This window comes from Enoplosus armatus, chromosome 13, assembly GCF_043641665.1.
Source record: "Enoplosus armatus isolate fEnoArm2 chromosome 13, fEnoArm2.hap1, whole genome shotgun sequence".
Classification (NCBI taxonomy): Eukaryota; Metazoa; Chordata; class Actinopteri; order Centrarchiformes; family Enoplosidae; genus Enoplosus; species Enoplosus armatus.
Window position 1 is genome coordinate 22108368 of NC_092192.1, and position 26775 is coordinate 22135142.

The following is a 26775-nucleotide window of genomic DNA, read 5'->3' on the forward strand; positions in this document are numbered from 1 at the left end:
CCACTGCATGTTCAAACAGGAAACATCATTTTGATTGTTTGACTTAGACTATAAGCTAAAAGTAGCTGAGTAACACTTCAGAAAGCCGCCATTGGCTGCAGTCAGTCTTTATATTTCGTGGTTTATGTGTCTTTTGCATTTTATTGTTACCCTGTCACTCCGTTTCAAATCCTGCTCCAGGCTCGGCAGCGGCAGCACTAATGTCGTGCGGGTGGAATCAAGTTTTTATAAACCTTTTATGTAAATGACTTGGATCAGCGTTGTTTCTCATGAATACCAAAAAGACATTTTCGTCATTGTAAATATGATGCATTTAAACTGCCTCTAAGTTCAGTGTGTTCGCTCTGATGAAAGATGATATGGCAGCCACTGTATTTTGAACTCCTTTATTTGAATAGTTCTGAAATGAGACAACTTCGCAGTGATTTATCATACAAACATACTTACAATATACACACATTTACATAAAACTGATCTTAAATGGCAGTAATGGTCTTTTCTGTCTTTCTCTCGTCTTCAAGACCCCCCTCTTTCCATAACCCACTGCAGAAAGAGCATGGAAACTCCGTAAGTAAACCCCTACATGACACACAACACAAACAGCACACCAGTTAGGATTCATTATGCACACTGGTCAGCTATCAGACCATCAAACGCAGACATGGTTTCCTGTCTTTATTTCTACAAAGTGAGATTTACACGGTACGTTTGTAACGCTGTAATCTGAATCTGATCATCATATATATCAACTTGTCCTGTTGGTACCTAAATGACAATGTCACGTCATTACTGTTGGAGGGGCATTCGTGACATGGTCTGACCTGAAATCCTGGTCCGGTTTTATCGCCGTATCAAATGTTGCGTTACAGTGAGCGGTTGAAGCCTGTTGTACGAGCAGAAAAAAAAGCAACACTCCAAACGAAATAGCACGCTTACGTTATACATATATATACTTATATTCTGGTCAAAGGTGCTCTCACCTTTGCAGCTCAACGCCGACGTAGAGGGAAACGTGCCGGTGCGCTCGTGCGTCTTCGCCGGCGAGGACAACGGACACCGCTGCCCGGAATATTTCTCTCTAACGTGCGCTCACTGGGGAATAAGATGGACGAACTCCAGCTGCTGATGAGGAGAAACAAGGACTTTTATTCATCTGCTGTTTTGTGCTTCACGGAGACATGGCTGGGGGAAAGAACTCCCGACGCGGCGCTGCAGCTGGACGGATTCCAGCTACTCCGAGCGGACCGCGACGCGCACCTCTCCGGCAAAACAAAGGGTGGAGGTATTTGTTTCTACATCAACAGCAGCTGGTGTAACGACGTGACAGTGATCCGACGGCATTGCTCTCCTTCCCTGGAAACCTTTTTCATAAACTGTAAACCCTACTACTCCCCCCGTGAGTTCGCTTCATTCATTCTGGTCGGTGTTTACATTCCACCGGAGGCCAACGTGCAGGACGCACAGCGCGCACTCGCCGACCAGATACTGGAAACGGAGCAGACCAACCCGGACTCCTTAGTTATTGTCCTCGGTGACTTTAACAAAGGTAATCTCAGACACGAACTCCCAAAATACAAACAGTTTATTAAATGCCCCACCAGGGAGGGGAACACTCTGGATCACTGTTACACCACAGTCAGTAACGCTTTTCACGCCGTCACCCGCGCTGCACTGGGACACTCTGACCACGACATGGTCCACCTGATTCCCGCATACAGGCAGAAATTAAAACTTTCTAAGCCTGTTGTGAGAACTTCGAAGAAGTGGACTAGTGAAGCTGCAGAGGACCTGAAGGCGTGTTTGGACTGTACTGACTGGGATGTTTTCAGGACTGCTACCAACAGTCTGGATGAGTACACAGAGGCTGTGACTTCATATATCAGCTTCTGTGAGGACTGCTGCGTACCAACTCGGACCAGGGTGAGTTACAACAACGACAAACCCTGGTTCACAGCAAGACTGCGACAGCTGAGGTTGGAAAAGGAAGAGGCGTTTAAGAGTGGCAACAGAGCGGAGTTTAAGGAAGCCAAGTACAAGTTTAGCAAGGCGGTGAGGGAAGCTAAACGACTGTACTCAGAGAGACTACAAAACCAGTTCTCCTCCAACGACTCTGCTTCTGTGTGGAGGGGGCTCAGGCAGATCACCAACTACAAGCCAAGAGCCCCCAACTCTGCTAACGACCGACGCCTCGCCAACAGCCTCAACGACTTCTACTGTCGCTTTGAAAGACAATGGGACAGTCCTAACACCATCCCCCACACCATCACCCACCAGCTCCAGCCCAACAGCCCCAACCCCCTCATCACACCTGGGGCTGAACTCTCACACCTCCTACCACCACAGCTGCCCCCCACAGCGCCCCCCACTCCTCCAGCATCAACACCTCTGTCTGTCCTTGAAAGAGATGTGAACAGGCTCTTCAAGAGACAAAACCCGCGTAAAGCTGCTGGACCAGACTCCATCTCCCCATCCTGCCTGAAGCGCTGCGCCGATCAGCTGTCTCCGGTGTTCACGGACATCTTCAACACCTCACTGGAGACATGCCACGTGCCAGCCTGCTTCAAGGCCTCCACCATCATCCCCGTCCCCAAAAAACCAGGGCCCACTGGATTAAATGACTACAGACCCGTCGCCCTGACCTCTGTGGTCATGAAATCATTTGAACGCCTGGTTTTGTCCCACCTCAAATCCATCACAGACTCTCTGCTGGACCCCCTGCAGTTCGCCTACAGAGCCAACAGGTCTGTAGACGACGCCGTCAACCTGGCTCTACACTTCATCCTCCAGCACCTGGACTCCGCAGGATCCTATGCCAGGATCCTGTTTGTGGACTTCAGCTCTGCCTTCAACACGATCGTCCCGGCTCTTCTTCAGGACAAGCTCTCCCAGCTCAACGTGCCTGACCCCACCTGCAGGTGGATCACAGATTTCCTGTCTGACAGGAAGCAGCACGTGAAGCTGGGGAAACACGTCTCTGACTCGCGGACGATCAGCACCGGCTCCCCTCAAGGCTGCGTTCTTTCTCCTCTACTCTTCTCCCTCTACACCAACAGCTGCACCTCCAGTCACCAGTCTGTCAAGCTCCTGAAGTTCGCGGACGACACCACCCTCATCGGACTCATCTCTGGAGAGGATGAGTCTGCCTACAGGTGGGAGATTGACCATCTGGTGACCTGGTGCAACAGCAACAACCTGGAGCTTAACGCTTCAAAGACAGTGGAGATGGTTGTTGACTTCAGGAAGAGCGCAGCCCCACCCGCCCCCATCACCCTGTGTGACTCTGCAGTGGACACTGTGGAGTCCTTCCGTTTCCTGGGCTCCATCATCAGCCAGGACCTCCGGTGGGAGCTGAACATCAGCTCCCTCATCAAGAAAGCCCAACAGAGGATGTACTTCCTGAGGCAGCTGAGGAAGTTTAACCTGCCACAAAAAATGCTGGTTCACTTCTACACTGCCATCATAGAGTCCATCCTCACCTCCTCCATCACCGTCTGGTACGCTGCTGCCTCCACCAAGGACAGACGCAGACTGCAGCGTATCATCCGCTCTGCAGAGAGGGTGATCGGCTGCAACCTTCCATCTCTTCAGGACCTGTACTCCTCCAGGACCCTGAGGAGAGCAGGGAAGATCGCTGCCGACCCCTCCCACCCCGGACACCATCTGTTCGACCCCCTCCCCTCTGGCAGGAGGCTGCGGTCCATCAGGACCAAAACCTCCCGCCACAAAAACAGTTTCTTCCCCTCTGCAGTCAACCTGACAAACTCTCACTGACCCCCCCCCAGAACACAAACACAAGCTATACGTTATATTAACGTACATCACCCCTGTCCCCACTGCGTTACATTAACGCACTCACCCCCCCACTGGACACTTTATCTGGACACTTTACTTTATTCTGGTCACTGCACTGTTGTTATTTATCTTATCTTATTTTTTTATTTTCTTTATTTTTATTTTTATTCTTATTCTTATTTTAGCTTTTATATTCTACTTATTTGTTATCAAAACAATAGCACCTTCAGACCACAGCAAATTCCTTGTAATGTATGTTACTTGGCAATAAACAGTTTCTGATTCTGATTCTGATTCTGATACAGCGGTTGTGTGAGTGGGGGGCAGCAGGGGTGTCAATAGAGCATGCCTCTTTCTGTCACGACTCGGGAAATGCAGGATTCAAACGCAGACGATGCAGGCAGACGATCATTTATCGTCAAAGCGAGGGGACGTGCAGGCTCACCGGCAGGTCCTGAGTGAGAAAATATATGACCGCCCTACATGGAGGTCTTTGCTGGATACACTCCTCCACTGGTCCACCATCTCACTGCGTACTGGATGCTACTTTGAAATCACATCACCACAAAGACTGCAGTTTTTATCCACTGCTGGCGCGGATTAATAGCAACACATTCATTTCATTTTCTGTATTTTATTTATTTTCTGATTCATCCACTCTCCCTGTTATCCTATATTTTTCTTGTTGTCCACAATGAACACATGTAAATGCTCCATTGTTGTCCAAAAACTACTAAAAACACATCAGTGAACCACACTGTTGCACTTGGTGACTTCATGCTTCATTAGCATGAAAACACACACACACACACACACACACTGCAGTTTATTTGGACTCAATCTCCACACACATACACACCCACACACCGTCCTGCTGCTGTAAATACTCACTAGAGCACCAAATGTGGATGAATCCTCAGCTGAAAATAGTCCCCAACAAACGCACTATTTCCTCCTGTTTTAGTGATATTTGTTAAAACTACAGTGAATAGCTGTTTCAGGAAATGATTTACCCTTTAAAAAAAAAAGAAGAAAGAATTCCAACCAGCTTGGGTCTGAGTGCCACGGACAGGGTATGGGACACGGAACATATTGAGAGACGGACTAACACAGTTTTGGTTTTGGTCTTTTTATGGCATTTGTTGACAAATAAAAAATACATAGTATTATGATACTTGAAGTGTAGATTTGGATGACAAAGGCACCCCCCAAAACAACATTTTTCTATCGATTAAAGCCCCCATGCTTAGAATTTGAACATTTCTGTCACGTAAAATCATGTAAAATTTCTCCGTGGTCCGCCGTCAGCAGGTGATGTCGTCTGAGGTGGCGCGTGACTTGGAAGGACGTCTCATTTCACGCGTTTCCGTGATTTCTTTTTTTTAAGTGGGAGGAAGTAAGATGTGAGGGTGGGAAAAAAAACCCACTTTTTTTTGGAATTTGAGTCTCACCAGTCGCACTAGTGCTCTGGGCCTGAGACTGTGGGATTTTGACCTTATACCCTTTAGAGTCCGAAAATGGAGAACTGTCTCAGAGTGCGGTGGTCACATCTTTACTCATATTTCTTCCTTTATCTCCCTCTTGTTGCTCCTCGATGGCATGACATTTCTTTCTTTCAGATCTTCTCTGAGACTTACTAATGCTTCTTCCCATTTCTGTCTTTTCCAACCTTCTTATGATAATAATACCGAGCTCCCTTCTCTCTTTTTCAAACATGCCTCTCATTTCACTGGCTTCCTGTTTACCTCCATATTCTCCCCACTTCTTACTGTCTGATCTCCCCGCTTCTACAGGAGTCCACTTAGCCTCATTCCCAGCGTCGAGCCCTACTGGGAGGGGCTGGACGCAAGCAGGTACAGGCCCCAACCTTCCAGTCCTCAGTGAGTGTGCCAGCCATTGTCCCCCCTGTTCTTGCACACTGTATACAACCCTTTGCACTTTGGTTCAACCCTAGCTCCTCAGACACCTGACCTGGCTGCATGCTTCCTGCCAAATGTCCCCACAAGGCAACAACAATACTGGCCGTGGTCTTTCATTGACGAAGGGTGAAGGATCTTCATCATCTGAATCAGGTTCAGCCCTGATTGTTAGGGAATTTTCAAAGATTCAAAGACACAGGAATCAATCTGCTAATTTCTCTCAGTTTATTGTCCCTATTCAGAGCATCAGGAGTAGACGATGGGAAATATAATCTTCACTTTCGTTTCATCATTTCTGGACTTGTGGACTCGATTTTTCAGTGAATGAATCACCACTACCCTACATTGAATGGTCATTTCACTGTATGTAGTTCACTGAGAGGATAGCGCCTGACAGCATTAAATCTTGATGACTTAAAGGAAAAGTTTGACATTTTCTGAAATATGCTCATTCTCTTTCTGGCTGAGAGTTAAATGATAATTGATACAACTCTTGTGCCTGTATGCTAAATATGAAGCTACAGCCCAGGGGACAGTTAGCTTAGCTTAGCTTAGCTTAGCAGAAAGACTGGAAGTGGAGGGAAACGGGGAGCCTGGCTCTCAGCTGGTTGCCTGGCAAATAAACTCCCATAAAACCACACATTGGTTCAGACAAACAATATATAACATGTTAATTAGTGAGCTTTTAGCCTTTGGAGTGAGCCAGGCTAGCTGTCCCCCCCCCCCCCCACACACACACACACACACACTTCCAGTCTTAATGCTAAGCTAATTGTCCCCTGGCCCTAGCTTCATATGTTCAGACATAAGAGAGGTAGATCTTCTCATCTAACTCTAATGCTGTCAAGTCTTTAGAATCTTGTAAGTCAACTACATACAGTACAATGGATTGGGATTACCATTCATTCTTTCATTCACTGAAACATCAATGGGTCCAAGGTAGATGATATATATATATATGTATTAAGCAGATTTTGTCTGAAATTAATATCTAAATCTTAAGGGACTTCTTTCAAGAGCGACGAAATCATTCTTGAGATGTGCGACATTTTGGGAAATGAGCTTATTGGCTTCCTGGCAGAGAGTTACGTGAGGAGATCGAAGCTACAGCCAGCAGCTGGTTAGCTTAGCTTAGCATAGTACAAAGACAGACTGGAAATGGGGGGGGGGGGGGGGGGGGGGGGGCAGCTAGCCTGGCTCTATTAGAGGTGCTGGTGGGCTGATTTTGTCACCATTGGACAGAGCTAGTCTAGCTGTTTCGCCCATACAGATATGAGAATGTTATTAATCTTCACATCTAACTCTCAGCAATAAAGCGAATAACTGTATTTCTTAAACGTAACCCTTGTTTTCTGCATTGTGCACAGCACTCTGCATATGCTTTGTGACTATTTCTGTGGTTTGAGCTGTAGGCGACTGTGTCCTCACTCACTTTAAATCACTGTTTCACCTCCAAGCGTGACGTGAATCACTTTCTTTTTGACGCTTTTTGATACTGTTTGACGTCACCACTTCACCTTTCTCACGCCAGATGCCGTCGCAGTCGATTTCCCTTTCCTCACTCTGCCTGTTGCAGTAATCAACCTTGTTCCCGTTAAATGAAAGTCAAGTGTTTCAATTGTCAATCTGCATCTTTCAGCTTGAAAAGATAACAATACCGGTGCCAACTGCTGCTCATGACAACATGTGTGCGCTCATGAAAAACATTGTCTGCACTCGCTGTTTTCCCTAATTGTATAATAATCATTGAGTGACCATTTAATGAGGCACACAACCAGTTTGAAGAGTATCAGCAGTATTTCTTATTGTCATACGTACTAAGCACACAAAGTGAAAACTCAGCATTTTTTGTTATCTCGTGTTATCGTTTTGGCCAGTATTCCTTTGGTTGTAGTTAGCGATAGCATCATCAGAGACAATTTAACAACATAAGTAATCCGAAAGCTGTAGAACAAGCCCAGTTTTACCCCGTTTTTTTTTTTAGTACAGTTCATGAAATCAGTGATTTAAGATATTATTGTAACCAATAGGAATGATGGTCAAATCTACAAAAAAAATAACAAAAAAATGAATGATTAAATCAAATTGATTGCTACATCATATGAGCAGTCTGGTATGTGACCACTGAAACGCATCACATTGTCTTCTAAGATAAGCATCGCTGCTGTGATGTATTTGCTTCTGTTACGTTATATGCATGTTATCACTGTAGTTTATGGCAACAAGCCACTTGATATTTCAGTATTACTTGTCTAGCCTGCTGCTAGCTGAATAAAGCAGATGAGAAACGAATGACAGAATGAGACATGAAACCACATCTGTGAAGGCATTGCACCCTGGAAACTAACCTGAAATATCCATCACATGTAACAGTGTTTTTCATTGGCAGTTTCCTTATGAAGACTCCATTTATAACATGGTCGTTATGAGCACAACCCTTTGTTATTCCGCTGTGGATTGGATATATGTTTCAATTTCCACTATAAATAAAGCAATTGTGGCTTCAAAACAAATCATGGTTTTCATTTCCTCCTTCCAGTGAGAAGACACGTTATAGTCATTAACAGAAATATCTCTTTCACAGCATCTCCTTTAAAGTGTGTTGCGCACTGGTCATATTCTCAAATACAATTTATATAACTCTTGTCATCGCCTGAACTTGTAAAGTCTTCGACACCACTCAGAATTCTCAACCTCAAAGCTGGCTACGGAAAAAAGGCAGTCGCCCCCCAATTGGGCCATCTCAACTAGCTTTTTTTTTTTTAGATTTTGGCACAGCAGTCAGCATTACTCCAAGCTATGATATATTCTCACTCGTCCGCACGTGTCTCGGATCAAAGCCTCTCCCTTTTCTCACCTGTTGGTTACACCTGTCTGGCATACCAGAGCGTTACATTGCTGTTGATTACAACGACCTCAACCCTATTGCTACGAAGCTTCTCAAATCAAGTCTGGGGCAAAGGCCGGCTCTGTTCTCTTTTGACACTTTTCGGCCTGATGTAATTTATGGGGCAGGCAGTTTTACATATTTACTGAAACGTGTGCCACATACAGAAAGATAGGCATTATTATAGGCAGTAGTATAGGCGGTATTGTGCACTTTCAGCTTTAATTTGAGGGTGTTTATATCCACAGGCACCCCGTTATTGTTTTACATTGTAAAAAAGTAAGGGGAACTATGTATAAAGGGCTACACTGTTCGACCAGTATGAATGTGAACACCCTTAAAAGTCCTGAAGCTTCTGACTGTGAGCAATGGGATCCTACACCAACAGACTATTTTCTGCCAAAGTTATTTCATGGTTATTTCACTTTTTTCCTCTGTGCTCATCTCACTGCTTTAAAATAGGCGGGGCCCGGGTTGGAAAAATGTAACGTCGCATACTTCCTGGCACCAATCCAATTTACTTTTGAGTTTATTTTTTTTTTTACGTTGATGTTGCTTTTTTAAGTCACAAATATGAATGAATTAATGAATGAATATTATTCATGTTTTAGAGAAATACCTTAAGATTTGTAGCTAAGTTTTTGGGGGGTAAACATGGAAGTCAATTCTTTGTTATTAAAGGCATTATTTAATTTCAAATTAAATGTGCTGGAATACAGAGCAAATACAAATGAACATGTGTCACTGTCCAAATACTCTACACTCCGTAGCAAGCGTGAAAGGCTCTGTGTGGGTTCTAACAAGCCAGTTTGTTGTTGTCAGTTTTTTTTCTCACTTCTTTGTAATGGAATTATGCATGAAATGAATATACGTCAGAAATTCACTCTGGTCCATTTAGTGTGTGATATCCCCTCCTTGTGTGCACCGTCCTGACTACTTGACAAAAAAAACAGTGTCTTGTGTCACCAAACCTCTGCATCTACACTCTGTTAACCCTCACTTTTCAAGTCCAGTGGTGGAATGTAAAAGTACATTTACTCAAGTACTGTACTTAAGTACAAATTTGAGGTACTTTACTTGACTATTCCACTTCACACTTCTACTCACAGAGCATTTATCTCTTTTCTGAATTTTTACGAACCAAACAATCAATCAGTTAATCGAGAAAATAATTAATCCGTAATTATAATCCGTCAGATTAATCCATAATTACAACAAATCATTGGTTGCAGCCCTATACAAAATGGTTAAAATTTTGCTCCACCTCAACCAACTAAAAATAAACCATAAAACACTTGATTACACATTAATGAATAATGAGCAATAATCATGATATAATATAGAATAGTATAACAGTCACAGGGGCCATTTTTCTGCATTGAGTACTTTTACTTTTGATACTTTAAGTACATTTTCCTGATTGTATTTATGTATTTCAATGCAAGATTTTTACTTAACAGAGTATCTTTACATTGTGGTATTAGTACTTTCACATAAGTAAAGGATCTGAATACTTCCAACACTGGTTAAGCCACCAAGTTGATGAGATGATGCAGCAGCAAGTGCACATACACTTCTGGTTGTTGCTCATAACATTTACTATCAAGTCAAGTCATTATTCTTCTTAATTTCCTTTTGGTAAATCCATGTGCATTTTCAAGAAATTTGAGGTTTGTGATGTTCGTATCAGCTCAAGCAAATGACACACAATTGGAACCCTTATTTAGTCATGACTTTTCTTTATTCTTAATTGTACTGATGCTGAAAAATAGCAGGCGACATGTTTTGCAGGATCCCTTTGTTCTCTAAAGACTCATGATCAAACAGGTGTTTTGATGTAGAAGTCGTAATCCTGTAAATAGAGTGCAGCCGTCATTAATTACACCTGTGCTCTTATTACTAATTTCTTTGTTCAAGGTGTGTTTTTTATTTGTGTTTTATTGTAGCTGGATTCGTCTTCAGTACCATCAGCGAAGCTTTGCATTGCACAGAGCACTGGATTTTTGAAGATCTGAATATTCACTTCTTCTATATTCTTTTTTGTAGGTCATCTTCAGGAAAGGTGAGCCCAGAGAGCATTCGTTCAAAGGCATCCCCGTCAGAATCATCTGAAGATAGTCATGACCAGCGTGGGAAGAAACCACCCCCAAGTCCAGGGAAGAAGGAGGAATTGTCTTTATACATGAAGACCAAAAGAGCAATAACAAGCAAGAAGTATAGCATATCCAAGCATGAAGCTGAGGCAACAACACCCATTGAACTCATCAGCCGAGGCCCTGATGGACGCTTTGTCATAGATCCCACTGACGCAGAAATGTCTGTTAAGCCCCGGCGAATTGAGGGCTTCCCCTTTGTGGAAGAATCAGACCTCTATCCTGAATTCCGGCAGTCAGACGAAGAGAATGACGATCCCAGGCCTCTGCCACCTGTTATGGCCCCTCTTCGGCCTCACCAGATTTCCCCCATCTCCAGTCAGGAATCCTACCTGCAACCTCCAGCCTACAGCCCTCGTTTCCAGAGGCCCTTCGAAGGTATGACCATCATGGAGAGCAGTCGGCTCCAGGCCACAGGGCAAATCCGAGGCTCTCTCCACCACAGGGCTTTTTATGGCTATCTAGGCCACCCTGGGGATCATGATCCCCCACCACCTTTTTACATGCCTGATACCAGTCCACTCAGCTCTGTCATGTCCTCCCCTCCATACCTTGCTGAAGGTCCTTTTGGTCACCCCATGATTCCTGAAGAAATGGGGGAGGGTGATTTCCCACAATATGCTGTCTCTGGTTTCCCACTTCCTCTGACACTCACCTCTTCCTCTCGTTCACCGGAGATTTGGCAGGGACTGGATTTCACCTTTGCAAGTCTGGAGGGGCCCCAATTCATTTTTCCACCACATCACCCTTTGCATCTCCGCCACGACTCCCCCTATCCCCCTCCACCTCATGTTCTTCCCCTTAGTGCTTTCCAGCCTTCCTCCCTTCCAATGCCCACTTACCCAGCTGTTCTGCCACTGGAGGCCCCAAAGAGCCACTCAAGCAAGTCTCCCAGCAAGGCAAAGCCTCATGGCTCCCCAGCCAAGCATTTTGCTATGCAAGAGGCACATTTAGGGCAGCTAAGACACACAAGCCACGGAATGGGTGTGCCGGTTTTGCCTTACACCGATCCAATGGCCCATATTGTCCCTAGCACATTCAGTAGTCTGGACACACGATGGTTTGAAACCACCCCTCGTTTCAGTCCCAGACAGGCTCGTAGGATGGATTCTGGCATGCATCAGGTGGTTCTCCAGCCCTCTCGACTCTCACCCCTCACCCAAAGCCCTCTTAGTTCTCATGAAGGCTCCCCAGAGATTGTAGTACGTCCCCGGCCGCGTCCCAGCATTGTCCAACCTCCCATACCCCCAGAGATGTCTGAGATTACCCTCCTCCCTCCTTCCGCAGCCAGCTTCTCAAGGAGATCTTCCCCCTCCTCCTCACCTGCCCAAGGCCAGGGTAGCAGGAGAGCAAGTCCCAGCTACCGTTCCCACATGGCCTTTGCCACTTCTGCAACCAGCTACCCAGCTTCCCAGTCCCCGTCACCCCCCATGGAAAGCAGCAACATATTTGGGCAGATGCCATCTCAGAGGAGGACTGAGGAGGAGATCCTTCCATCTGAGCCCTCTCCACCCCAGTTGTCAGCTTCAGGGTAGGTGCATTAGGCATGCAGAGAGGGATACCATTTAAGTCATCTGCCCCAACCCATAATGCTTTGATGTGTGAAGTTGCTCTGACATTTTGGTTACTGAAGTGCTGTCTAATATCCATCTTTTTTTTAATCATCTCCGTGGCAAATTAGTTTTATAGTTTACTTTATGCTTTTTTCATTTGTGAACAAAAATATATGAAAAATGAAAATGAAAACTGTACGGTTGAAGGAAAACCATTTTGTTGTGATGATTCATTTGACGAGCTCTGGAAGTTTTCAGTTTAATTTCAATTTGGTCAATGCTGCTTTTCATGTCAGACATCAAGTTAGAGGTATTCACCCATTGAATCTGTGAAGCATTGTTCCAAAAGTACCACCTTCAAGAATACATTGCATTTTCCAGTGAAAAGTCCTAAAAGTATCAACTGTGAAACAAATGATTTGTTGAATTGACAAGAAAATGCATTTGCTTCACAGATTACATTGCAGACCTTTTGGGGCTACAGTCCACCCGGATGAAAAATACTATTGCCAGTGCACTGTGTAATTTGTTTGGCACAAGCCCCTAAAAGCCTGGGAATTCGATGACATCACCACAGGATCCCTGTTTTTCCATCTTTATCATGCGTTACCCTGCTTTCACCTAACAGGAGGAATCCCATAATATTCATCCAATTGATTCCCCAGACAAAACAAACACCCATTGTTATGTCTAGCTCCAAGCCTTTGAAGATGCCTTTATCATGCGGAGGGATGCTTTAAGAAGAGTTCATCTTGGCAGGCCCTGCGGCCCATCCTCGGCCTTAGTAACCTAACTGCATGACCAATTCTCCCTTACCTTCCAACCTCTCAGATCCAACCTCTTCACTTTCTGTAACCCTCCTCTCCCCAACCCCTTTAATTGTCCCCAGGACACCCCCAGGTCTGACTACGAAGGAAAGGTTGTTGGGCAAAGTGTGTCACAGGGCCTGTCCGCTTCTCATGTCCTGCAATGTCTCCATCATTTTGAATTAGGGGCAGTATGGTGGTTCTTGATGGCTCATGGAGTCTTACCTGCTTTGTTTTTGATTGATCTCAGCTATCTGGGCAGCGTTGTTGTGACCAGGTCCTCTACACCGCAATAGGTAAGGGTTGGATCCATGTCTGAAAGGGGGGGGTTAGCAGGTGGGACTTTTTGATCACCTCGTCCTTTAAAGGGGAATACAAGACTTTGAGTCTTTGTTTGATTTGTTCCTTCCTTCAGTCAACACGTGTAGTTTATTTCAGTTCTTTCCTTTTTCCTTTTTCTCAAAGTGGCTATGCATTTTAAGTTCTGCAGTCTTCAGTACATTATGCATTCTGACTGATATGCATATGCCATCTGTTAGCTAATAGATTAGATCAGAGATATATCACCAACATGATTTCATGCTTGAGTGGTTTGCTAACTGACCACATTCAAATTTAATTTATTTATTTATTTTTATTACTTAGGTGTACACATAAATAAGACAATAGTAATCTTATCAGCCTTAAACCAATTTAACTATCTATTCAAGCATTTATCGGTTACTTGGTGCACTACTCCGAAAATGAGTTTGGCAACACAATACATTTTAGGATAGTATTTGGTGCAAAATTCAAAGAACACATCTGTGCTATGGCCAAACTGGACTATACTCCCACTGAATAGTTACAAACTTCATGTTTCTACCCACAAACACCTTTAATCTTGAGATAAAACCACACTTAATTTGTGTTTTATATATGTCATGGGTTTGACATCATCCAAAAGTTAAATGACTGTCAATGCAGAAGCAAGCCCCTAAAAAGGTCTCCAATCATTTGGTTAAGTTTTGACACTGTACTGTAGGGTGATGGTATTTTTTACCAGCCCAGCCCTCTACTGACTTCTCTATTGACTTACCCTTACGAGGCTCTGACCCGGCACCCTGAGACAGATCAATGCACTTGACACCCAGTTAGATGGAAGTAGTATGCCATAATTGAGAGGGAAGTTAGGTGTTTATCGCCCTCATCTCACCTTGAATCAATGCAAAGAACTCAGGAAACGTCAGTAAACATGACTGTCATTTCAATAAATCATCATGGATGAGACCTACTGTACCTCCCTGTGGCTCAGGACAGCAAATCCACTTGCTTCAGTTGCAGTTCACTAAAGCTTTGTTTGTGCTCAATGCGAGATACCGTGGCGAGGGGGCCTCCGTAGATGGCGCATGAGCTATGAGCACGCATAGAGGCTTTGCTCGACACGTTATCCATTGCAGTATTATCAGAAATACTAGTGAGGAGTGTTACCGGATGAAGGCCATAGACCAACATGGCGGCACACTCTGCTAATACAGCTCCTCCTGATTTACGTCTTAATTTAAGTTATTTGCTTTTATCAGTATTTGTGGCAGTCATGTTCTCAGGTTTACTGTAATAAACTAATGTCATGCTCTATAGATGACTTTTGTATTCAGCAAAGTGAGAAAAAAAAACCCACTTTGAACTAATCAATCTTGAAATGAATAGTGGCTCCGCACACAATGGGTGCTTAGTTTAAAAAATCAGGAGGTGCGTGACCACGTGCCGCAATAACGTGCAGCACTATGTGCTGGACGCAAGAGGTGTGCTGATGTTATTTGTTCTAAGTCAAGGCCTGGCAATCAAACAAAGGAATTGCACATGTCTAGAATACAGTCAATGTGTGCCTCCTTCCCTCTTCCTCTCTTTAGCCCAGCGATAAACCATCCCTCCCATTTAGCCATTTTCCTCAGGATGGAATGAATTGTTGCTCAATCCTGTCTAGTTCCTTAGGGTGCAGCTCTAGCCTTCTTGGGAAGTTCCCTCACTACGAGAATGAGCTGATTGCAGAGGGTATTGTCAGGGATTTTAATGAGGCTCACACTAAGGCGGCAGCCTTTCTCAGGATGTCTCCGATCTTTGCTGTCACCATAACCACATGCGCTACATACAGTATGTCAGACACCCGCACCTTTGGACGAGTCATTTGATACTCCAGGAGCATGATTGGGGAGTGCTCCTCAACATGCCATTCCTCCAACTCACTATTTGGGCCCAACATCCAGTCAGATGTTAAACAATCTTGGAACCCATCGGCTGTCTTCTGACGACGATTTAGCCTCTGGGGGCAGCGGCCAATGTAGCCAATGGATAACCGGAAAAGAGATAACGGATGTCCGGGCCCAGACTTTCTCTTCCGTCATTGTTTACTGTCTGATTAGCTACCTCGGAACCCATTGGCTATCGTCCAACGACAATTTTGAATGCAGACCAATTTAAGAAAAGTTCATTAAAAGCTGATCTCTAGGGTTCCGAGATAAATAAAAAGCTTAATTGCCGTCCAATGTCGTTCCGCCTCTTTTGCCCTCCACATGGACTGTTTACCTGCATGCAACAAAAGCCCACTCAAAGGTGATTGGTCAATCCTACTCGAACTACAAACGAAAACCAGAACGCTTCCAATACCAAAATCTTGATTCTGCATTTATATGCGGATATCTGTTCAGATGTTAAACTGACGTCCAGCTGCTCCAGGTAATCCTGGCCTCCTCCTCCCTCTCAGTCTAAAGATGAGCCCAGTAGATATTTGGAGGACTAGCCTCATCAGGCCAGCAAAGAATAATGCTAATAAAAAAGGGCGCTGTACCACTCAGTACTTTCTTTATAAACAGACACACAATCATAGAACTTGAGTTACATCCAGGTAACGTTAATATTTCATTATAAAAAGCAAATATGCTGTTCTCAGCAGGTATGATCACCAATTTATTTTGGTGTCTTGTGTCTTTCTGTACTTAGTAGATTATTACAAGGTGTGGCGTACTGTTGATTTATGAAAGGGCGGTCTATGTGGACAGTCTTTATTCTCAGATGATCACTCTCTCAAAACTTTCTTAGCATTCTCCTCAAGCGTGACACATTCCCCCATTTATATTTCACAGATGCTTGTATTGTTTGACACCAATTGAAAATATTTTGGACCCCAATCTCCAAGAAATATTTTGTAAGATTGGCGTAATGATGTTACATTAAGCTGTGTGTCCACTGGGAGCCATAATTTACAGCTCTTTTTTTGTTTCGTTAACAATAAAGCAGAAATGCTGCTGCTGATGAAAGCTTAGCATGTGTGAAGCGCACGAGTTCCAAGAAGTTCCGAAATATTCCAGCTTTTATCAGAAACGCAGATTCCTTGCAGGGTTTGAACAGCAGCAAAGCAATAGCAGGAGCCATGACCAAGACTTCCCGCGAGCATCTCTTTAGCCCAGATAACTTAAAGCAGATTCCTGGTGGACACATGGCCTTAATCCCCTGTATAAAGCATCTGTATAGAGCATGAATTAAACCATCTACTGTAAGTATACAATCGCACTTGTAAGTTAGGACTGCAGAACAGCTCTCACTGGCGTGTGAAGCAAGTGTCCTGACAAAACAGCTTACGCACTTCTTTTTATCCCAAGGAACAAATATTTTGCAAAGGGCTTGCAGAGTGGGGGCACACAGGGGGCTTGAGGACCCCCTTATGTTTGAGTGAACTGCCCAATGAAGTGCTTTTGAATGTATTCCCCTTTAAAGTCGTGTTCCATGTGCAAACTGCCATGCATGCCATCGCTAAATATTGCTCCTCCGTTTAAAAAAAGAATCAATTCTATGGATAAATTCTTGTTACATTTGTTGTCCTAGTGCTTCGCTTTTCTTTGGCTTATTTTTCATTATGTGACTGTTCCCGAGTAGTCATTTCCCCCTCCCGCCATCTCTCCCCCTGTCAGCATGGTGAAGCCCATTGTAGACAGTATCCATGTCTATGAATACATATTGATGATGCTTTGTTGCTGAGCTGTGATTCTCCCCCCTTTACTAACGACCATCGGTTTCTCTCTGCAGCCACGGTGGGAAGATGGCCTTTCTGTAATGCTAATTGTTTTCTGTGCCTTGAGAGAACCAAGTGTGTGTTTGTGGCAGAGATCTGTTGGCTGCCAAGTCATAAGTGCCTCCGTGAATGGGAGGGAGGTCTGTAGATGCAATCATGAGCAGCTGAGAAATATACGCTCCAAGCCACGGAAACATTTGCACCTGTTATTTTCAGAGTGGGATAGATTGATTTTTAAAAGAATTATGCAATCTGCAAACATATGATGAATTGAAAAAGTCTTGCTTACATTTTGTTCGAAATTTTTTTTTCATTTTGGGAGAAATTTTCCTCTGAAACCAACAGTGCAAGTCTTTTTAAATGTTGTACCTTCTCAACAACTTAACTCACTGTTCTAATCTACGCCATGAGGTAAATACATGGTTTCAGGGATCGTGTAACACTGCTTTTTCTTTGGACAAAGATTGTTTGGATCAATTTGAGCAACAAAAATATATATATATATATACACATATACAGTATATATGTCCCTGAAGGGCAATGAAATTTCAAGTTGCACAATTAAGTATACCATCTGGATTTATGAACCAATTGTTATGTGAAACATAATCATCATCAACCTAAACTTAACAGTTAGTACATCCAGATGATGCACAAGGTTTTAGTAATAGAATTAATCACATTGTTCTTCAAACCTTTGCTGGATTTCAGAGTACAGCTCTTTAGGTGTCTCACATTGATCCTTTGGCAATGTGCTGCACCTCTTGCTTAGCACGAGCAGTGCTGTTTTGAGATTGCGTGGGTTTCTGGTTTCGTTGCACTCCGTAGTGCAGAAACACAGTCCACTGACCGTGCTTGGCCTGGAGTTACCTGTTTTCCCCTCTCTCTGTTCTTTATCCAGAAAACGTCGAGGTGCGCCGAGTGCCCTTTCGGGGTCTGAGAGGATTGATGCACTGAGATACCAACGTATTAAAAAGGCCAAGAAGATGACGATGAACAACAATAACTCCAAGACCAGAAAGAAAGCAGGTGTGAACCCTGTTTCTCTCTGTTCTTAATTAAATTGCACAAAACACTTTGCAGGTTAGGACTGAATAACCAGCCGTTACTGCCAAAGACAAAAAGCGTTCATAATGTAATAGAATGTGATGTTTATACTGTAATTCATATACAGAGCAGAAAAGCTTCACTGTTGACTGGATTTAACATGATGGGATCAGTGCTGATTTAGCATGTAGCCTGCTTCATAAACGCCGCACCTACAGTTTGTAATGCATACTCTCTGTTAAAGATTTTTTACGAGCAAAGACCACGCCAAGAAAGATATGGATTTAGAATGGTTCATGCATATTATGGATGGAAGAGAGCCAAGATAATGTAGGAGGGATGGATTAAGGGTCCAGAGAGAGGGATTAGGGATGAAGGGATGGGGGTGAGGGTCGAGGGATGAAAAGATGAGGGTTAAGGGATGAGGGGAGAAATCAGGGTCATGGACAGATGGATGGAGGAGTGCAGTGAAGACAAGAGGGAACCAGGGGAGTCGAGAATCTGAGTGGGGGAGCCGTCTCTTCATGTACTTTGATTTGGATAGCGCCCAAAAAGAAAACTTCAACAAATGCAAAGATGCGCTTGGGTGTTTCTGATGTCGTTCCAGTCATTGCAGATGTTAGTTAAGTATGCTGGAGAAGACCAGTGGCCAGAATTTTGATGACGCTTGGATGTGGAAGGAATGCCTAGAGTATATCAGATATCAGATATTCCAGATCTGGATAAGACCTGGTTAAAGGTGTGGCCACTTCACCTGTCTCTGAAACGAACAGAAGGTCTTGGGGCGGGGGGGACTTAGCTACAAGTCCAGTCGAAACAGTCTAGTCGAAACAGGTAGACGGGTTGAGGTAGACCAGGCTGGGTGGTCTTGCTGCATTTGAGGTGGTAGAAGAGAGTGTCAGAAGAATGGATGGAAATGTCAGACGTGGTTGCATGCCGAGATGGATGGAAGTTGAGGGTTGAAATGGTGAACTCTGAGCAGCACAGAGGGCCAAGGAATGCCAGTAGGAACATGGATTCTAAGAATATGGATGGAGACAGGCAGCCCATGCGGAGAGTTCTGATGCAGTGGGCAAGGAGGTAAGCGTTTTCTGTACTAGTCTGTCACAGGTCATGTGAAAACTCAGTCAAGTCAAAGGGGAAGGGAATGGATGAGGTGTGCTTAAATACTTTTGTGTGGAAATGGGATGTGTTCGAGGCGTGGTCTTTGTTCCCGAACCTAGTTATAAAACTTTGTTAAGTCTAAAACCCAGACAAGATAACCCTGATGCTGATAACCATCAGGGCCATTTAAATTCATCAAGCATATGTCATATCCCATTTAAGGTACAGTTATAAAAATGTGTATTTCAACTTTTATGATTTTATGTCCCAAAGGTTTTAGCTCAGCTGCAGGCTCAGGTGACAACTATGGTATGAAAAAAAGTAAAGGGTTCGGCATTGATATTGGTGTTTCATCGTTCATCATTAGATGGCAAGATTATTACCACTCTCATATCTATTTGCTGAATATGAAGCTAGAGGCAGCAGGCAATTAGCTTAGCTTAGCTTAGCTTAGCATAAAGACTGGAAGCAGGGGGAACCAGCTAGCCTGGCCTGAAAAAACCTGCCTACCAGCACCTGTAAATATTACAAATGAACATGTTCTTGTCACGTTTCTACTCGCTGGTTTAATCCATACACAAACAAAATGTAAAAAGTCATGGTTTTGGGGGGAGCCTTGTTGCCTGTCAACCTGCGCAGACTCTAGGAATTAGTGCTTAAACTAGGTGGACAGGATTTTGTTATCTTTGAACAGAGCCAGGCTAGCTGTTTCTCCCAGTCTTTGTACTCAGCTAAGCTAACCACTTGCCGGCTGTAGAGTCATACTGTATTCAGATCGTACACATGAGAGTGGTGTCAGTGTTGTCATCTAACTCTTTGCAAGAAAGCAAATAAGCATGTTTCCCAAATGAATATGTTTCCATTCGAAAAATAACTGGTGATGTCAGTTGGATTATTGTGCAGAGTTGCCTGTAAACTTTGCCACTGTGAGTTCTGGTGGCAGTGACCTGCCTTTCATCTCCCCTCCACCAGGTGTCTCCACCTCTCAGACCCAGCAGGCCTACACCTCTCAGGTACTCCAGCCCGAAGAAGCTCTCTACCTCCGCAAGAAGAAGAAACGGCCCATCCTCCATGAACCATATACTCGCTTTTCTGCTCTGCTATACCGCCGCCCGCCCCGTGAAGACCAGAAGGCTATTTTGGCCAGCATGGACAACATAGACCTTGACCATGCCACCCTCCTCTAAAAGCCAGAGGACAAGGTTACAACCATGCAATACGCCCCCATTCCAAAATAACACTAGCTACACACCAGATGGGAAAAAAACAACACTAACAATTAAAGATGTGTGCAGTTTATTACCTGTTAAGGGTAACAGCACTAAATTTCAGCATTCAGATTTGGTATATTCTGTAGCTACACCCTTGGTCAGTTCAATCCGCATTAGTAAGCATTCTGCCGTGTTCACGAGCTAATCTGCGATAATGACAAATGTACTCGGAAGAATCAGAAATCGGATCAACAACCCACAAGAATTATTTTCAGAGACCAAACTTCTTTTTCAGTAAAAAAAAAAGTACAGATTCTAAATGAGTCTAAAATGCTGTTCCCACCTTCTGTCAGTGAAATAGCAGCATTGGTGATTGGAATGGCATCACCGAGTCTTGGTTCTGAGGCTTTGCATTCTTTTTACAACACAACTACTAATTGGGACGCCCAAATGCACAAGAATGATTTGTGTAAATGCTTAAATCAAGTAGTATTCCCTGACTGTGTTTAGACTTTTGGTGATTCAAATCTAAATGATAGCTGCCACAGTTAACCAAAGTTTTACTCCAGTGCAAAAAGATTAAGGCAAATAGAGGCAACACAATACCAGCTCCTAATTTTTAAAATCCCAGTTCTCCAATGTTACCGTTTCTTTTTAAATTTGAAAGGCTTCTCCAGGCTTGGGTCATGTTTCTTATGCTGAGCCAACCCCCAGCCCCCCCCCCCTCCAGAAAAGCCCTGTGGGTCTCCGTTTACAGCACCTTCCACGGGATCCTCTCTCCGCCAGCGTCTCTTATCTGCCGAGAAACTCGCCTCACAAATATGGGTGTTCTCACACTTCCCACCAAGTATACCTCAGAGCACAGGACACGAGACCACACAACCACCAGGATCAGCCAGCAGAACAAACTAGCCTTTTTCATCTCTTTAGTCATTATTGTGTTCCACTTGCTTTTCTTATAATGACGTGTTCTCATCTGTCATTCTTACGCGCGCCTCGTCTAGTTTGTTAGATGTTAATGATAAGCGATGATGACATCAGTGACGAAATTCACCTCAACTCATTTCCTCATCTTTTCTGCTCTGTCGTAAATGATCAAGACAAACAACCCTGAGCCGCTTTACTTTGTCTGCAGACGGAATTCTATTGACTCTCACCATATGTAAATTCTTATCGAATAGATGTCATTCAGCAGTGACTCGCACAGGGTTTCACCAGGGGGCTTACTGGCACGTTTGCATTTCACACACTTACAACAAACCATTAGCAGGCACGGTGAAAAGTGGCGACTACTTTCAGCCGTTCTATATAAAGTCATTGAATTGCTCCAATCAGCTGCTCCGTCTTTAGCGTCTCATTCCTCACAACGGTTTGCACTGGAGCAAAATCTTGTCCATTTCCTTTGTGTGTGTGTGTGTGTGTGTGTGTTCCTGTGCATCTCCTCCAGTTCTTCTACTTTAGGGAGTGTAGAGGGTTCCAAATCCCATTCAGAAAGAAAGTTATGCCAAAAACAATTCAATTCAAAAAAACAAAAAACAAAACAACCATATGTAGTGAAGGATAAGATTTTGTGCCATAGTATATGATAGTATTTTTTTCCATACATATATAGAGGGCATAAAAAAACACAATGGCTTTGTTTGGCCTTAATGGAGCGTCTGGGAGGCTGCCTGCTACACGCTTGTCTGACTTTCATTTCTCTCATAGCCTTTATGTGCTTGTCATTTGAAATGGAAACGCTGAGAGAACAGTCATACCTTAAGAAAAACAGCATGTGGCGTTGGAGGCAACACAAAAGCGAGCCAAAATGTTTTTTGTTGTATACTGCGTTTTTTTTGTTTACATGTTGCTCAGTTTTACTTCGAAAGGTTTCCAGTGATTGAGATGGTCTGCCTGTCTAACTGACATGGGAGCGTGGACACTTAAGGGGCTAAAAATGAATTTTATTGAATAAGCAAAGGAAGTGCCATAACATCAGAAACTCAACTCACACAGTGCTGTAGCTCTGTCACGTTTTAGATTCAACAAAGGATGGGTGTGTGTACTGTAACACTTCAAGCTTTTGTTGCTGTTTATTTTATTTGTTTATTTATTTTTCACTTTGTGCTCTAAAGGTGCTCCGTTTCTTCGGAAGTTCTCTTCACTTGTAGATGTTACGGTAACATATCTTGGGCTCCTAATACAACACGGAAGCATGTTCTGCTGAAGTGTGTTTGGGGCGGTTATTGCTCACAGGTATGTCCGGTGGCGACGTGTGAAGTTTTTATGTATTGATTTATTTGTGTGATCTTACGTTGTGACTTTGTGCAGATTCTGACGCAGCTGCAACTCCAACATACTCTCCTAAAATCAGCCACACTTCAAGTGACTAAATTCCGTTGCTTGACCAAGATATTTCCACAATAAATGCTTGCAAAGGGAGCCGTGTCAAGGTTTCAGAAACCTTGCCCCAACAACTGACTCCTCCTCTCATATTTTGAGTTTTGTCACGTGCAGGAGGAGTGAAAAGAAGATGTGGTTTTCTTTCCATTTACATCTGTTTAATAAAACAGGGAACACTAAGTAAGTCTCCTGAGAGCAATTATCATACATGCATAGACAAGCAAAAAAACAAAGTGTCTTAAATCACGACCATATCCAGCATACTGGAAAACAAGTTAATAAATGCATCGTGCAGATGCGTTCGGGTTGCTTTCGTAGTCTAAAAAAAAAAAGCAGCATTTTAGTAAAGAAGCTAGTGCCTTTATTTATGATGGAATTATTACGTCTCCAAGTTTGTCGATGTAATGATTTATTGTGGAAATAACTTTGAAATACGATTTAAGAAATGTCTTGTTAGCATCTGTAACTCGAAGTGAAACCACAATCTCTACTTCCAAAGATAGTTAGCGTGAATCATTTCGGTGGGAATGAAGTGGCATGAAAACGCACGTGGAACATCATCGAGCATTTTGCGAATCCCCGACACCTTGTATCGAGGAGGGCTGCCGCCGAGAATAAGAAACTACTGTGACGCCAACATTGCTTTTACAGTCTTCGTAAGGCACTGTGATGTAATAACTGAAACGCATCATCCCATCGCAGGTGCTCGGCGTCCAACGGAGGCTCTTGGTGCTCGACAAAACCACATAGTGACGCTGTGCTGACGAGCCATCCTCCGCGCATAATTGGTTACAAATGCCACTTCCGTTCTCACAGGCGTGTGTCGTTGTTGCACTATAGGAACACTTTTATACAAAGGAATGAGACAAGGCCGCGCCGCTGCCTGTGCTTAACGTGATCTGTGGTTGGAAGGTGCGTGTTGGAGTGGTGGTTGGATTCAAAATCACACTGACAGCGAAAACAAGGACCTCGTCTTCCGTAAAAAAAAAACACCTTCATGATGGCATCCCCGCGGCGATATTTAACCGACTGCAGGCACTCTCTGATGAACAGCGCTCTCCATGTGTGACTGCTGCTGTTGAATATCACTGCTTTCATGCCATTTATTGACTGGTGTTTGTTAGATAGAAGAAGAGTGCCTTAGTTTCCTTTCAAATGGACATTTTGGTTTATTGAATGTTTCACTGCAGACCCTCTGATGTTTGTGTTGTTGCTATGGCTCCTCTTAGCAGAGCTCTGGGGGCGGGGGGGGGGGGGGGGTCACTGCATATAACACTGTGTATGAAAAGACAAGGCAAACACACCTGGGAGCGCGTGATTGCCATCAATTAAGAATGAATTCCCCAATCAGGACTATAATAACTACATTTACATTGGGAAGAAATGAGCGAGACATTGCTGTTAGGTGTGTTCGGGGATGACATGCTCTAATATTGGCGGATCATTTCAAACAAGTTTTTACAAAACAAACACTATTTTCTACCCACGATATAAGGTTTTGCAGTGGAATCAACATTAGATCAGTAGAACAGGCACTGAAAAGTCCTGAAGTTTAAATCAAGAGTTTCAAACAAAACAAAATGTATTAACACTAATAAGAGCTTGTAATGTACACACTGTACTGTACCAGCATATTGTCCCCTTATATTCTTATGTTATTTCTGTCGAGGAGTTAACTTTACAATTCATTGCATATATTGTATCTGCAAAATCACAATTGAACGCACTTTGCCAACTTAACACCGAACACGTCGTTCCTATGTTGTAATTATCAAAACACTGACTGAAGTGGGAAAAGACCTGAAATACACGGGAGATTCTTTATTGGAGTTTGTAGATATAATTAGTCTATATATTGTAAAATAAGAAATTGCATATTTTATTAAAATTGGTCAATAATATGCATGCAGTTACAGAAATTAATAGGAAGTATATTCCCTCTTTTTTCAATATGGAGATAGTTTTTATGTAGATGCTGCTGTGACTGTTTGCAAAGTCAGTATATATATATATATATATATATTTTCCAAGTCCAAGTTTGAGAGCGACGTTTCTCTCAGAGCACAGAGGAGGTCAAAGTCAATGGGGGGGCAGGGTGCGCCTCTACATCACCTCCAAAATGCTTTGGAGAAACCACATTTTAAAAAAGGATAAACGAACTGAACTAAAACGCTGAAATGTACGTTGAAGGCCCAGTGGTATGACTTTGTTTTTACATGTTTTGGTTGAATGTAGAGAGAATGAATACCACGAAAAACTTAACACCAACTTAAGAGAAAAAAAATACCCTGAACATTTTCAAATCACAAGACTAGCTCCTCGAACCGGCGGTGGTGGGAAATTGTAGCTTTGTGTGACCGTGCAGTGATTTCATCACCAAGGGCTTTAACGAGACTTAACGAGACGCGGGGACAGTGTGGGCTGGACGGGCGAGACATCTCAACGAGGCCCGAGGGTGAGGCCAGATCTGCCTCAAACAAAGAAGTACTGTATACCTCTTAACGTGCCACTGAGAAATGTGTCCGTGTACATAGTGTATAGTGACAGATATTACTTGCATGGTATAAACATTTGCTACTGACAAAAAGGGTGGGGGTCGCCACTACCAGAGCAAACGTTGTGTAGCTGTTATGTGTGAGAAAAGCGGGACAACAGGGATCTGTTAAGCCCCGAATGCTGAAGCAGGAACCAACCATAAAACAGCTGTTATCACCTTGAAGGTAAAAGCAAATAGTCCTAATGTTACCCTAAACAAATAACGCGTATTCTGGCTAATAATAAAACTTAATTTGAATTACAACAAGACTTACAGGTTCAAATTTTCATACATTTGACCCTTGAGCGTCGAGATGCAACGAAAGCACATGCCGTGGGGTCAGAGGCTCAGCGGATTTGAAGCGGTTGCAACACCCAGAATTGTTTGTAGGGCAGGTAGACTTGCTCTTTACTACTTCTGTGATGTCGATCAATTTATATTTTTTATAGCACACGTTAGGTGAACGTTACCTCACGAGCTGTAGTCTGGAGTGAAAAAGAAACCATGTTGATGCTCTATTTGTCAAATTGCAGTCCGACTTGTGTTAAGTACAGTATATAGATGTGAACTTAGGAAAAAAAAACGATTGATTCTCTGTGACGCTCGGAATGATTGCGCGGATTACGGGCCACGGTGAGGGTAACACGTACACTGTAACGTTGTCACGTGAGCCCCCAGTGGTGCTACCCATTTTGAGATAATAGTGATAATTTGCATTTGGTGGTACAAGACTCTGGAATAGCGTAGAAGTAGCTGTGTTTGTGGTGTCTGAAGAGGAAACGCCACATATTTTGAACAGTCATTAAAAGACTGAAGATTTGTAAAGGAGATCTCAGTACTGTATCGCTCTCGACTCTCGAGCTTTGGAGAACCCGGAGTCTGGCTTTGGTGTCATTCTGCTCTGGCTTTACATATTTTAAGATGCATCGAGAGAGACTTACCACCGTACTGTTGAGGATATCCACGTTTTCGACACGTTGAACAGGCTTTTATTCCATAACGCTGAGAGTGGAGAATCTCTGGTGCTAACACACGCTGCGCAAGTAAAAGCGTTTTTGTTGATTTTTTTTTTTTTTTTTAACTTAATGGATAATGGATTTCATATTTAGTTGCTTTTGAAATGCACCTCACCGCGGCCGACACCGAAAACTGCCATATCGTTTTCATATTTCCTCGAAAGCAAGACGGAAAAAAAAAAAACACTTTTGAGGAACTTTGAGCCCGATGAGCAATTTGGCAACAACGTGTGTGATATAGAGTTTAATCATATCATGAGATTTCTGTAAATACACATTGGTATTTGACTGACTGCTCACAATATTATCATACAAATTGAT

General features: G+C 43.4%; 1 protein-coding gene across 1 annotated transcript in view; it reads left to right on the plus strand.

Moving 5' to 3' along the window:
* The window catches only part of LOC139295365 (protein turtle homolog B-like), a 96206-nt gene extending 75710 nt beyond the window's left edge, over positions 1 to 20496 (plus strand). Inside the window, exons 17-21 of the mRNA XM_070917549.1 lie at positions 522 to 567; positions 5586 to 5672; positions 10645 to 12282; positions 18060 to 18187; positions 20282 to 20496. Of these exons, the coding sequence (XP_070773650.1) occupies positions 522 to 567; positions 5586 to 5672; positions 10645 to 12282; positions 18060 to 18187; positions 20282 to 20496 (2114 nt within the window). The remainder of the gene's footprint in view (positions 1 to 521; positions 568 to 5585; positions 5673 to 10644; positions 12283 to 18059; positions 18188 to 20281) is intronic.
* The last annotated feature ends 6279 nt before the right edge of the window (positions 20497 to 26775 follow it).